This window comes from Lacerta agilis, chromosome 10 (assembly GCF_009819535.1).
Source record: "Lacerta agilis isolate rLacAgi1 chromosome 10, rLacAgi1.pri, whole genome shotgun sequence".
Taxonomy (NCBI): Eukaryota; Metazoa; Chordata; class Lepidosauria; order Squamata; family Lacertidae; genus Lacerta; species Lacerta agilis.
Window position 1 is genome coordinate 67769958 of NC_046321.1, and position 14620 is coordinate 67784577.

The 14620-nt window shown below is 43.6% G+C and overlaps 1 protein-coding gene across 1 annotated transcript in view; it reads right to left on the minus strand.

The window, feature by feature from the left end:
• Positions 1–14620, minus strand: part of STK38L (serine/threonine kinase 38 like) — a 38585-nt gene that overhangs the window by 10624 nt on the left and 13341 nt on the right. Inside the window, exons 2-4 of the mRNA XM_033161998.1 lie at positions 6401–6545; positions 5252–5303; positions 421–543 (exon numbers count right to left, since the gene is read on the minus strand). Of these exons, the coding sequence (XP_033017889.1) occupies positions 421–543; positions 5252–5303; positions 6401–6534 (309 nt within the window). The 5' untranslated portion in view covers positions 6535–6545. The remainder of the gene's footprint in view (positions 1–420; positions 544–5251; positions 5304–6400; positions 6546–14620) is intronic.

The window sequence follows — 14620 nt, forward strand, 5'->3', positions numbered from 1 at the left end:
ACAAATTTGTAATACTGGGGTAAATGCAGCAGACTGGCTGAATAGCAATTCCAAAACTGGAAGAAGGGTGAATGTAACACTCAATCTATATGAACACCTGATATCTGCTACAAAGAGCAACAAATGCTACTAAAATCCATGAAGATTAGAAGGAAGGTTTCTAACGAGAACTGAGAAAATTGGGGGTGTAGGGAGAGAAACCCAAGTTTACTGATTGTTTATTGAATGTTTATCACAGTTATTAAAAAGAAAAAGTCTCAAAGAGGGAGGGAGAGCAGTACGAAAAATGAAGGATTCTGAGCTCATTATAAGGTCCGTCTGTCCGTCCCACCCTACATACCATAAACAGGATTATTGTTCAGTAAGTTATTCTGACAGGAAGGCATCCTGAAATAAAGAGAAAATACACAAATTACGAACCTCTCCAAAAGCACCTCTTCCGATAACTTTCAAAGATTCAAAGTCATCGAGGCCTAGCCTTGTTCTCTTCAGCCGCAGAAATTCGGTTTCTTTGCGGGCATGCTGAGATCTTCGCAGCTTTTTCTGAAATATATATTAAGCATGAGAAAATCCACAAAAATTGTATAAATGAGTAATCAGTTAATAATAATAATAATAATAATAATAATAATAATAATATTTATTATTTGTACCCAGCCACTCTGGGCGGCTTCCAACAAAAATCAGATACAAAAATATCACACATTAAAAACTTCCCTGAAAAGGGCTGCCTTCAGGTATTTTCTGAATGTCAGGTAGTTGTTTATCTCCTTGACTTCTGACGGGAGGGCGTTCCACAGGGAGGAACCCACCCCCATCATTCAGCCCGGACACTGAGATCCAGCGCCGAGGGCCTTCTGGCGGTTCCCTCACTGCGAGAAGCAAAGCTACAGGGAACCAGGCAGAGGGCCTTCTCGGTAATAATAATAATAATAATAATAATAATAATAATAATAATAATAATATTTATTATTTGTACCCAGCCACTCTGGGCGGCTTCCAACAAAAATCAGATACAAAAATATCACACATTAAAAACTTCCCTGAAAAGGGCTGCCTTCAGGTATTTTCTGAATGTCAGGTAGTTGTTTATCTCCTTGACTTCTGACGGGAGGGCGTTCCACAGGGAGGAACCCACCCCCATCATTCAGCCCGGACACTGAGATCCAGCGCCGAGGGCCTTCTGGCGGTTCCCTCACTGCGAGAAACAAAGCTACAGGGAACCAGGCAGAGGGCCTTCTCGGTAGTGGCGCCCGCCCTGTGGAACGCCCTCCCGTCAGAAGTCAAGGGAATAAACAACTACCTGACATTCAGAAAACACCTAAAGGCAGCCCTGTTTAGGGAAGTTTTTAATTTGTGACTCTGTATTGTATTTTGATGTTTGCTGGAGGCCGCCCAGAGTGGCTGGGGAGACCCGGCCAGATGGGCGGGGTATAAATAATAAATTATTATTATTATTATTATTATTATTATTATTATTATTATTACCGAGAAGGCCCTCTGCCTGGTTCCCTGTAGCTTTGCTTCTCGCAGTGAGGGAACCGCCAGAAGGCCCTCGGCACTGGATCTCAGTGTCCGGGCTGAATGATGGGGGTGGAGACGCTCCTTCAGGTATACAGGACCGAGGCCGTTTAGGGCTTTAAAGGTCAACACCAACACTTTGAATTGTGCTCGGAATAATGCTACTATCACCAAGAATGGGATATAATTCCCTCTAGCCTCCCATAGGGATGAAGGACTCAGTGACTCCCACTGGTGTGGTTAATGTATCATAAAATAAGAACACAAGAATAGCCCTGCTGGGTCAGGCTAGTGGCCCATCTAGTCCATTGTCCTGTTTTCACAGTGGCCAACCAGGTGCCCATGGGAAGCCTGCAAAAAAGACATGCCAGCAACGGCATTCTCCCTTCCACAACATATTGCCTCTGACTGTGGAGGCAGACGGCAGTCATCATGGCTAGTAGCCACTGGTGGCCTTTTCCTCCATGAATTTGTCAAATCCTGTTTTAAAGCCATCCAGGGTGGTGGCCATCGCTTCCTCTTATGGGGTCAAATTCCATAGTTTTAACCATGTGTTTATTTCGTCTGTCCTGAATCTTACAAAATTCAGTTTCACTGGATGCTCATGAGTTCCAGCAATACAGTAGAGCCTCTACTTACGGACGTAATCAGTTCTGGAGGTCCGTCCGTAAGTCGATCCAGGTTGCTGGTAGAAGCGCCGTTGTGCGCAGGCACATTCGGCGGCAGCCGCTTCTGCGCATGCACAAACGCTTCTGCGCGTGTGCAAATCATGGCAAACCCGGTATTTACTTCCGGGTTTGCCGCAGGCCCCAGTAGGGGCGGTCGTAAGTAGAGGTTCTACTGTATAAGAAAGGGAGAAAAACTTTTCTCTATCCACTTTCTCTATGCCATGCAGTTTTATGCACTTCTAACTCACCTTTTCACTAAACAAAAAACAACAACCCATTGTGCTGCAGGGACGTAGCAGGGGGGGGGGAGCTTCCGGGGTGACTGCCCCGGGCACACTTGGGGGGGTTGCTCCTCACACCGCCATCCCCGAGCCAGGCCTGCACTGGTGTTGCTTTGGCGGTGAGGGCTGACCTGGCGCAGTGGGCTCTGCTCACCCTCTGTACCCCACTGTGGAAACACTCCTGAAGCAGCTTTGTGAGAAGTGTTTCCATGGTGGGATGCAGAGGGCGAATGGAGCCCACTGCGCCAGGACAGATCTTGCCACTGAAACAATACCAGCCCCAAGTGGTGTCACTCCAGCGACTCGTGTTGTTTCGGTGGCGAGGGCTAGCCTGGCGCAGCGGGCTCCTTTGCTCTCTGCACTCCACCCCATACACACCCTGGCGAGGGTGCATGCTGCCCCCTTTCCTCACAGGGGAGTTGCTCCATCTCCTTGATAATTTTGGATGCCCTTTCCTGAACCTTTTTCAAACTCTACAATACCCTTTGTGAGGTGAAGTGACCAGAACTATACACAATATTCCAGGTGCGATCACATGATCAATTTGTATGATGACATTCTGGTATTGGCAGTTTTGTTTTTTATTCGTTTCCTTATGGCTCATAGCATTTGCCTTTTCAACAGCTGCTGCACACTGGCCAGCATCTTCATGGAGCAGGGATCACCTGGGCCAGTTCACTCCTGCGGAGATCCCTCCGTGGGCCGGATTGCGTACGCATGTGAGTGCGTGCGGTCACGATTTCCGGCATCTGCATCTGCGCAGACACGATTTCCGGTGTCTGAGCATGTGCAGACGCGAGTCCGCGCGCCGTGCTGTGCCGGTTTAGCACAGCATGCAGGGACTCGCCAAGTGGGCGGTTCGTGAGCCGGTTAAACAACCCCTGTGGGCCGCTTGTGGCCCATGGGCCTTAGGTTGCCTACCCCTGTCATACAGCCATCCACTACAAGCTCAAGGTCTTGTTCTTCATCAGTCACTGCCAGTTCAGACACCATGGGCATATATGTGAAAATAAGATTTTTTTGCACATTTGGTATTCAAACATAAACAAAATGTAATATTTAAGCATAAACAAAATTTAGTATTTTAAAACAAACTATGGCTTAATGTGATTATGCAGCAGGCTGGTGCCTTCTGCTGAAAAAGTTCTCACACCTGTCACAATGGCTTGTTGTACAAACCCAGGCTTATGGCTTGTTTTCCTCCAATGACCTACTCCAAAAAGACATTTTATCACTCCTGGTCAAAATAGTTAAATAGGCAATGGTATCTTAGCTAGGACTTAGACCTTATAGAGCTGCTGCTACTGAGAGTATTGAGGTAGATAAATGGTCTGCTTTTGTGTAATGCAACTTTATAGATCCATGCACAGCCATTACTTTGAGCCCCACCTTCAAGAGAAAATTGGTTAATAACTGATATGCAATATTCAGCATGCTGCCTAATACTAGAAAAGCTGCCAAATAATAGTTTTCATGAGCAAAATAGACAAACATCTGTTGGTAGAGCATGAGACTCTTAATCTCAGGGCCATGGATTCGAGCCCCACATTGGGCAAAATATTCCTTCATTGCAGGGGGTTGGACTAGATGACCCTCGTGGTCCCTTACAACACTACATTTCTCTGATTCTACTATGACAGGGTGCCTCTAAAAACCCCAATGCTTTATATCTTGTATCATTTGCAGCCACAAGATGGCACTGTATACCCATTTCTGTCAACATGAGATTTCCCAACTTTCCCAATCATCTCTTGTAGCATCACTGGCTCCTGCCCCCCCCCCCAAGTTTTAAAGGAGGGTGCTGAGCCCCCTCAATATCCAGTGGTGATGTCACATCGTCGCACAACATCGCATGCGGGGTGTCACATCACTGTGTGACATTGGCCCTCTCAATCGCCAGACGCAAGCCAGCGCCAATGCGTCTTATGTTATGACAAAATTGCAAGGTCATTCCCACTCTCATGGTGCTACAAGGAATGGATTCCTAGAGCATGATGATTAATTAGTTGTTCTACTTATAAAAGGGCTTGCCGATCAGAAGGTCGGTGGTTCGAATCCCCGTGACAGGGTGAGCTCCCGTTGCTCGGTCCCTTCTCCTGCCAACCTAGCAGTTTGAAAGCACGTCAAGTGCAAGTAGATAAATAGGTACCGCTCTGGCGGGAAGGTAAACAGCATTTTCGTGCACTGCTCTGGTTTCGCCAGAAGCGGCTTAGTCATGCTGGTCACATGACCCGGAAGCTGTCTGCGGACAAATGCCGGCTCCCTCGGCCTATAGAGCAAGATGAGTGCCGCAACCCCAGAGTCGTCCACAACTCGACCTAATGGTCAGGGGTACCTTCACCTTTACTTATAAAAGTGAACCACAGTGACTTGCAGCACAGTATAAACACTAAAATCAATTACAACAAACAAACCAATAAAAACTGTTTGAAAATCTTTGCCAATAAAAGGCAGTCTTGCTGAATCTGCCATGCTAAAAGAGACCACAAGTGTTTGAAACCATTAAAATATCAATACTGGTTCAATTATATGGGATTATCCTCCTCCTTAAGGAAAAGGCAGCTCCTTCTACAGAATAACTCTATCCTGTTCCAAATCTAGCAATCCTACTTTCCCACAACAAAGAAGGTGCTGTTATTACCTCCTACCTGTGTTCTCCTCAGCTTACTCTCGCTTTCTAGGCAACGTGATTCCAAGACAGACCGCTCAAGTGCATGCCCGTGAATCATTAAGCACCAATTCTGAACAGTAAGCTTCCAGCTTAAATTAGATTCACATTACCTCTTCATCTGCTAAACCTTCCTCCTCCATGGCCACTTCTAGTTTCTTCTGCCTAGGTTGATAGAAAAAAGGGTGTGTGTATATATTATAAAATGAACTGCCTCTATTTTACTCTACTAGTGTGACTTCACTCCTCAAATCATATCAGCAGGAAGAATTGGAACACAAATGTCGAGTACAGAATACGAGTTTATTTTAAGCTGCCACTGTTCACCCAATGCCCTTCCTCATCTTTCCCCAACTTGGCACCCAGCAGATGATGGACTACCACCATCTCTGAACATTCACCAAGTTGGCTGCAACTGATGGTAACTTGGGTCCAACATCATCTGGAGGACAACAGGTTGGGGAAGTCTGGGTGACATACATAGATCCAGAAGACCACTCACACACTCATTCACCTGCTTGGGTCCCTTTTGTGTTTCCCTGGAAGGTGCGGAAAGGAGTATGGAACCCATGGCTACCTCAGCAAAATCCCTGAAGTGCCCTGTCCAGCCTCCTGGTTGCTAATCCCGACACAAGAGAATAGAAGGGCACAAGACAACATAAGAACAATGTCTCCACCTTCTCTCTTCAAAATTTCTGGCCAAGTATCGCAAAACATGTTTCTTCACTGACTTGGTGTAGGAAAACAATATCCAACTAAAAATAAAAAGGTACATTTTGCTGAACATCTAGATAAAAAGCAGAGCTTCTTTTGAGACCTCAGCTTTTCCAAGGGGTTGATTAACAATGACATTGATACACAAATATCAACATTGTAAACCAGGCTTCCTCAACCTCGGCCCTCCAGATGTTTTGAGACTACAATTCCCATCATCCATGACCACTGGTTCTGCTAGGTAGGGATCATGGAAGTTATAGGCAAAAAAACACCTGGAGGGCCAAGGCTGAGGAAGCCTGTTGTAAACAGGCTTTTTTTTTTTTGCAGAACAGCAGGCTGAAATGGCACAAGGGAAAGCTGCTGAAACCTTTTTAGCTATTCACACCGAGAAAATAGGTGGCCAGTTAAAAGTTATTTGCTAGCCAGAGTTGTGTACATGTTTTGAGGGGGAATAACACACACACACACACACACACATACACACACACACCAAACATCTACCACACACAGAAAACTCAGTATAGAGGAAATCTAATGCCCAGTACCTGGTTTCTCTTTCTTCATGCTGCAAAATTAGGTTACTATAAAAGTTCTCCAGTGTGAGCTTGGCCACGGTCACTCTCTCCCGGGTGTGGTTGCTCATGGGAAAGGAAGTTGGAGTCCCTGCAGTCATTGCCATAGTAACATGTACTGAAACAGAATGCATAAAATAATAATTACTCCGCAGAAGAAAATTTCCCCACACCAAAAAATAGAAACCCACGACAAGGAACACAGAGTCCCTGGATTACAGTATTAACTCTGCATGGGCTGCTTTAGCACTGTGGGATGTTTAACTATTCACCCGCCTATAAACATCTGAAGTCAATCAACATGGACTCAAGTCACTCAGGAATCTCTTTTTGGTACAGCAGATTGATACTGCTATGGTATTTCCAGCCTGTGTCCCACACAGTATGGACCTGTAAACACACCCGCACACACCCCAATACCAAAGACCCAGAACCCAATGAAACAGAAAGAGGAAAGCAGATCTGAATGTATATAATGCAGAGTTACATTGAAATCACTGCCACGTCAACCACCACTGAAGATGTCAAGGAAAATGAAGAAGTCACAAGCTTCAGTGAAATTGGCTAGAAAGGAACCTGTCTGAGCTCTCCATCCCCTTGCTGCTGGCCCCCCACCAAAGCTAGTAAAGGCTTATGTTTTTGAAACGAGTGGTTTTTCAGGTTTATTGTCAAGGAGAGAACAATTAAACATCATTAAAAAATTTACACCAGCAAAAGCAAACGAACAAGTATAATCATAATTAAAATCCTTATGAGGTCTAAAACAGTGTTTTTCAACCACTGTTCCGCGGCACACTAGTGTGCCGCGAGATGTTGCCTGGTGTGCCGTGGGAAAAATTGAAAAATTACTTTATATATAGTCAATATAGGCACAGAGTTAAATTTTTTAACATTTTCTAATGGTGGTGTGCCTCATGATTTTTTTTCATGAAACAAGTGTGCCTTTGCCCAAAAAAGGTTGAAAAACACTGGTCTAAAAGACCTGATGCGTCCAGTCAAGTGTGTTTTATATATTTCAGGTGGAACATTTTCTCAGACAACAACAGTCTGCTAAAGAACATAACTGTCATCTTATTTCACAGGGCAAGAGGAATATAAGAGAAATCAGGGTTACTAAGGGTTCAACTAATCTGGTCTGCATCCAATCCAATTTAAGTCACCCATGAGTCTGGCAGTTGTGAGAATCATTACATATGTACACAAGGCAACAAGTGTTTCAATAGTTCAATCCTCTTCAGTTTTGCTACCATCAGAAACAGGCTGCCAGTGTTCACTTAGTTCCAGAATGTTACCCTCTCACACAGCCATTACCATCGCATATGTTTGGAAATCACAGGTTGCCCTTTCAAAAGCGATGTGATAATTATTTCTAGTCAAAATTAATAGTTCGGGCTTTCTGTCTGCTGCCTAAACATCTAGAGTAGTGTTTCTCAATCTTGGGTCACCAGCTTTTGTTGGACTACAACTCCCATCATCCCTGGCAAGCAGGACCAGTGGTCACGGATGATGGGAACTGTAGTCCAACAACAGCTTGTGACCCATGTTTGAGAAACACTGGAGTAATTTTTCTGTAGCATAAAGTGATCGGATTGGAGGTGGGGTAAAAAATAATAATACTCTGCACAGTCTGTTTCCCTGCAATTCCTGTACTTGCTAATACAGACACCACCAGACAGACAAAGTACACCTAATATGTTGGGTTTTATTGAGCCTGGAAAGAGCAGGTAACATTTCTGGTACTAAACAGCCAAGCTATAAATAGGGTGGGTGATTCTGTTTCCAAAGAAAGAAAATTACAGAAGATTTCCCATCTGATGAAACAGTGTAGTGCCTTATATATTATACCAAGGGCTGTCACCCACCACCAGCTCTCCACCCTGCTAGACACCAAGCACGGCCACCTTTCCTCTCCTGTCCCCCTGGTGATGTTCTAGGAACGGCAGATGCCGCAATGGCAGGGTAATGTGATGGGTAGCCTGCTGGGACGCTGATCCAAGATCCAGATTCAATTATCTGGTAAGCTCACTGAGTGATCTTAGGCAGGCCACTATGTCAAAATAACTTAACATTGTTGTCCGTAAGTGTAAAATCCAGGTCAAGGGGGAGGAAATCCATGTATGACATCTCATAAACTTTGGAAGAAGGGTGGAATAATATCATTCAGTTCATTTGCATACCACCCTTCATGTGAAAATCACGGAGCCGTTTACAAGATTAAAACAATAAGACAAATAAAATTACAGATACATATAACAATATGGTGTGTTGCATTTTTCAACTGCCAAATTCCAAAAATGAGGGGTGCTAAAAAGCTGTAATATGACTTTGGAAGTTAAAAGATATTTCAGTCAAATATAATCTAGTTTTGCTTACTATGTAAAATGTGTGCAAAATTGCATATAAATAATTAAAAATGATTGCCTAGTACTTACAGTTGTATTGTATTATTATAATTATTTTTTATTTAGCATTACCTGACATTTTCATCAAAATTCATTTGCTTTCCAGAAGCAGTTTATGTGCTCCTTCATCAAACGTAAACGTAGCTAAATGTTCTCCAATAACAAAAATAATAATTTGAATTCCTCACACCCCAAAACATATTTTTAAGACCCCCTCACTGAAGAAATTTGCAAAAGTTAAGTTTCAACCCTTAATACGACACACCCTAATAAGCAATTCATATATACACTAAGCAACAGGGGTATTAACTGTTAAGCATAGTAATTAAATTCACTGAAATAGTAAATGCTTTTATGCATTACTATGTGTTTGTTGTGCCTTCGGCACATATTAAGTTGTATATTATTGCTATTGTACGTTTATTGATGCAGCTCCACCTACTGGCCAGAAAGAATGTTGCAACGGATGGCAGTTGCTGGCAGTTGCTGGCAGAGGGGAGGGAGGTTCCATTTGGGGAGAGAGCCTGAGGGATTTCTGTTACCTGTTTTCCACCGATGGTATCACATCGTTGTTTTACCCGATCTTTGTCTTTTAAATAAAGTTAGATTGCTGAAACAGTCTCTTTTATAAAGGACAAAGGGGTTTACCTGCCTGTCAAGCTACATGTGTCACCAGACAGTGTAGTGGGGACAGAACAGTAAAATAACGGCTTTCCAGCAAGAGGATAGGAGATACAGACTACACAGAGGCCTGCTATTCTGCCAACGCGGCACCTACGCACGGCAACACAGCAGTCTCTACACAGTCAGACTTCTCCATAAGCAACATGTCTCAGAGTCGGGCGTCTTCGTACAAGACAAGGTCCCAAGTCTCTGGTTCTTCTAAATCCTCAACTGTAAGTAACGCACTCGCTATTGCCCGTGCCAAAGCTGAAGCTGCTAAAACACGTGCGGCCTTTGCCAAACAAGAAATAGAGATGAAAAAAGAGAAGGCTAGGTTGGAATCTGAAAGAGTGCAACTAGAAGCAAACCTAGAAAAGCTCACTATAGAGAGGGAAGCAGCAGCCGCCATAGCCGAGGCAGACGCTTTAGAAGCGGCTCTATATCCTGAAGTGAACGCAACAGCGTACTCAACCCAGACCCAGGACTCCAAGATCCCCTACAACGCACTTTGGCGTATGTCTGCCATCATTCTAAACCAAGCAGCTACGTTCCTCCGGAGCAACCCATAGAAGAAGAAACTAAGATGATAGCCCAAGACCTGTACACAATACTGCTGCAAGCCAGTGACAAGCTCAGCCCTACGAGTAATCCAGCAAAACCAACCTTCATGCCGGAGCAGCACGACAGAGGTCGAATAAAATCAGAGCCACCGGAAAGGTACGATTGCATTACACCCTTTCACCATAGTGACACTCACCACACTAATCAAACCACGATAGACTTTGCCAAGTTCCTCGCTAAACGTGAACTAGTCACAAAAGGACTTGAAAAGTTTAACGATCACCCTGAAAGTTACAGAGCCTGGCGTACTTCCTTTCGAAATACTATCGAATGCCTAGACCTATCGTGTAGTGAAGAGATGGATCTCTTAGTCAAATGGCTTGGCAAGGAGTCTGCCAAACACGCCCAAACGAAATAGAATAAAAAACATTAATTACCCAGGCATCGGTCTTAAAATGATCTGGGATAGACTTGAAGAGTGCTACGGTTCAACAGAAGCTATAGAGAGTGCACTATTTAAAAGACTTGATAGCTTTCCTAACATACCTGCTAAAGCTTACCAGAAACTCATATTAAGTTGTATATTATTGCTATTGTACGTTTATTGATGCAGCTCCACCTACTAGCCAGAAAGAACATTGCAACGGATGGCAGTTGCTGGCAGAGGGGAGGGAGGTTCCATTTGGGGAGAGAGCCTGAGGGATTTCTGTTACATATTTTCCACCGATGGTATCGCATCGTTGTTTTACCCGATCTTTGTCTTTTAAATAAAGTTAGATTGCTGAAACAGTCTCTTTTATAAAGGACAGAGGGGTTTACCTGCCTGTCAAGCTACATGTGTCACCAGACAGTGTAGTGGGGACAGAACAGTGTTTCAATGTGATTGGTTGGTAACTGAATTCTAGTTCTTGTGTGGTTGGCTAATGTTGGTCACATGGGAAGCATCTAGTGAGGGAGAGTCTCCATTTTATGTGAAGCAAAATGACTGTTTTAGAATCCACTGTGAACACTGCTAAGTTGAATAGAGCAGGGCTAGGCAACCTAAGGCCCGTGGGATCCGGCCCAATCACCTTCTCAATCCGGCCTGCAGACAGTCCGGGAATCAGCGTGTTTTTACATGAGTAGAATGTGTCCTTTTATTTAAAATGCATCTCTGGCTGAAAAAGGTTGCTGACCCCTGGAATAGAGTGTGGGAGTGCTTCTTCTGCAAGAGAAGCTGCAAGAGAAGGAAAAAGAAGAAATCTCTCATAGGAGCTGCAAGGCATGGCGTAATTGAAATACAAAAGGCTGAGTAAAGAGGAAAATACAGTTGTTTAGAAGTTAGAAGAAGAGACTGTATGCCCATGCATGAGACTGTAAATATTATGTTTTAAGTCATCTGTAACTATAAGTTTCTGCAAGAAACGTTTTTGAATGCTAAAGTCTGGGCGTTGGTTTAATTCCAAAGAAGAGTGTCAGTCATATAAATGATTTAACATTCTTAGCTGTGATTTCGCTACTCTTCCTTCAACACACACACAGAGTACAGTTGCTTAAAAAAAGCTTAAATGTTTGGTAAATAAATACATCAAGCTCACCAAGGGCACTTGGCAGATTTCTAGGGGTAGAAAGTTCCACAAGCAGGGCACCACAATTGAGAAATCTCTCCCCAGTTACTGCATACAGGTGACTGTCCACTGACAGTTCCACAACTAGAGCCTCACCTGTAGGTCTGAAAGGTGAGGCTCCTTAACAACACCTTGAACTGAGCCCAGAAGCATTTTGGCACCCAGTACAGATCACAGAGAATTAGGGATAATTATGTTTAATTCGGCATTATATTCTGCTATAAAAGGTGGAGGGATTTATTCAGAACAAGATTTTGTTCCTTTATGTCCCTTTCATTTTAACAGAAATCTCAATCCCTAATCTTAAAAGTTTTCTATTGTAAATCAGTTAAGACAAAAGTGTTCAAAGTTCAGTTAAAAGTATTTAGAAAGGACAAACAATCTCAGAGTAGTTAATGTTTTAACACTGGAGGGAACCTCATGGGATTTACTTCAGAGCAGGCATATATAAGATTCTACAGCAAATTGTGAGAATCTAGAATGTGTTTTTACAACTTTTCAGTTTGAAAAACCTGCAGTCACCAGTATAATTAGATAAAATCCTAAAATTAGAACCAGAAATGCACCAAAATAAAGATAGCTCTCCTGAACACAAGCATTCCTATTTTTGAAAAAGAATGGCACGCAAATGTTTTGGCAATTTAAAGTAATTCTGCTTTGCTCTGAGGACTAGCCAGAATGATGGCTCTAAAACTAAAAGCAGACAGTGTCACATAACTCACTTGGGACCAAATAACAAAAGTCAAGAACAGTCTCTGGAAACGTAAGAAAATATGCCACCACTATTCACAGTACAAGAATGAACTAGTAGATTGTCTTGTCAGCTAATTCAGTGGTTTTAAACCAGTGTGTCATGGCACTGTGAAGTGCCTTGACTGATGGCCAGGGTGCTGTGGGAAACACTGGCCTCTGTCCCTCTTTCCTCGCCTCCCCCCCCATGCCCTCATGTGTCACTGCCTCCCACTGTCTTGTGCAGCTATTTGTTGCAACAGCCCTGATGACAAGCTACCCAGGTGAATTGTCTCTCTGGGGCTGGCCAGGGGGTGCTGGTTGCCAGGAGCTAAGGTGGCCTCAGAGTAAGCAAGCTGGCAAGGGAGCCCAGCCAGCTAGTCTGCCAGCCTTTGCTGTTGGGAATGGACAGACAAGTCTCAGGCCTCTGTGGGAAACGAATGGCGCTGTGGTCTAAACCACTGAAGCTCTTGGGCTTGCGGATCAGAAGGTTGGCAGTTTGAATCCCCAAGGGGAGGATGATCTGTCCCAGCTCCTGCCAACCTATCAGTTCAAAAGCACACCAGTGCAAGTAGATAAATAGGTACCGCTGCGGCGGGAAGGTAAAAGGTGTTTTTGTGCGCTCTGGTTTCAGTCATGCTGGCCACATGACTTGGAAAGCTGTCTGTGGACAAACGGCTTCTTCGGCCTGCAAGTGAGATGAAAGGGGTATGTAAGTATGCTTACATACCAGTTTAAGGCTTTTCCTTCAAAAAATTGCAGTGTAGTCAGGGACCAGACAATCTCCAGCACTTTCCTGAGATTTCCAGGGGAGAACACCAACTATTCAACCTGTTGAAATCTGTAATGTAAATCCACTCAGGAAGTAGCGTGCCCTGGGGTCAATACCAGCTTGCTATATTTAGGAGCAATGGTATGGCTGGATTTCATGCCAAGTGAAGCAAATTCTTAACACATTGGCAGTAGGGGGAAAGATTTCTTCAAGAGACTCAAGCATTTCAGGATAGCATCCTCCTTCTAGAAGAAACAGCATGGCTGCACATTACACTGACTATGCAATAGCTCTGCTTGTTCAGAATCCTGAATGCTTTCCCCACAATATGCAAAGGAAGCTGGAGAAGTTGCCACTCTCCCCTATATGTTGCTTTTTAAGGGAACTGCGTGGAAAAATTATGAGCAGAGAAAGGCAGTATGCAGCTCCTCCTTCAACATGCACAATTCCCTTTCCCTCTGGTTTCCTCTGCCTGTTAGCAAGGGAGCCTTGAAATTATACAGTTACAGGTAGGTAGGTAGGTAGGTAGGTTGGTCTGCCAAGAACAAACTTAGTTGGTCTAGGGAAGGATTTTTTTATTTTTTATTTTGTTTTGAAATTATACAGTCAGAGTTCTCATTTGGAGAGTGAAATGTGGAGGCAGCTTCTAATAAGTGAGATACAGTAAGGCCAATGTCTGGACAGCTGGGAGAATGGAAAACAGGTTTGACTAACAAGACTTGAGTTTCCTCCGAATTGAAAAGCAGGACATATCTGAACAATCACAGCTTAATCTTTAGTCTTCCAGGCTGCTTAATCACTAAAAGGGCTAAAAGAGAACTTTGGGAGAAATAACACTTTAGACAATGCTTTTTTAAATAAAAACAAACAACAAACCAGTGCGAGAGCAAGGATTTTAATTTTTAAAAATGCAAAGGTAAAATGATATAAACTTCATAGCAATGACTGAACTGCATCATCTTCCCCAACCTGGTGCCTTCAATATGTTTTGTCTATAACTTCTATCAGCTGCAGCTGTATCACTTCAGACTGTTGCAGTAGCGGTGGGATGGCCGGGGGGGGGGGGAGAGAAAAAAATACTTTTTAAAAAAATCAAATACTCCCCCAAGTAGGAAAACTAATGTAGCAGGGGGAGAGCTGGTTAGAAACCTCTTCTTCCTGAATACTATTTTTTTTATTTGTAGGGAGTTTTTCATATTGCAGAGCACTCCAAAATAAAATGTTCCCCCATCTACAGTTCAAAGTGGTGCAGAACCTTGGACAAGTCACAGTCTCCTCTCAGAGTATGGCCCCTTAACTCAGTGTTTTTCAACCACTGTTCCGCGGCACACTAGTGTGCCGCGAGATGTTGCCTGGTGTGCCGTGGGAAAATTACTTTATATATAGTCAATATAGGCACAGAGTTAATTTTTTTAACATTTTCTAATGGTGGTGTGCCTCGTGATTTTTTTCATGAAAC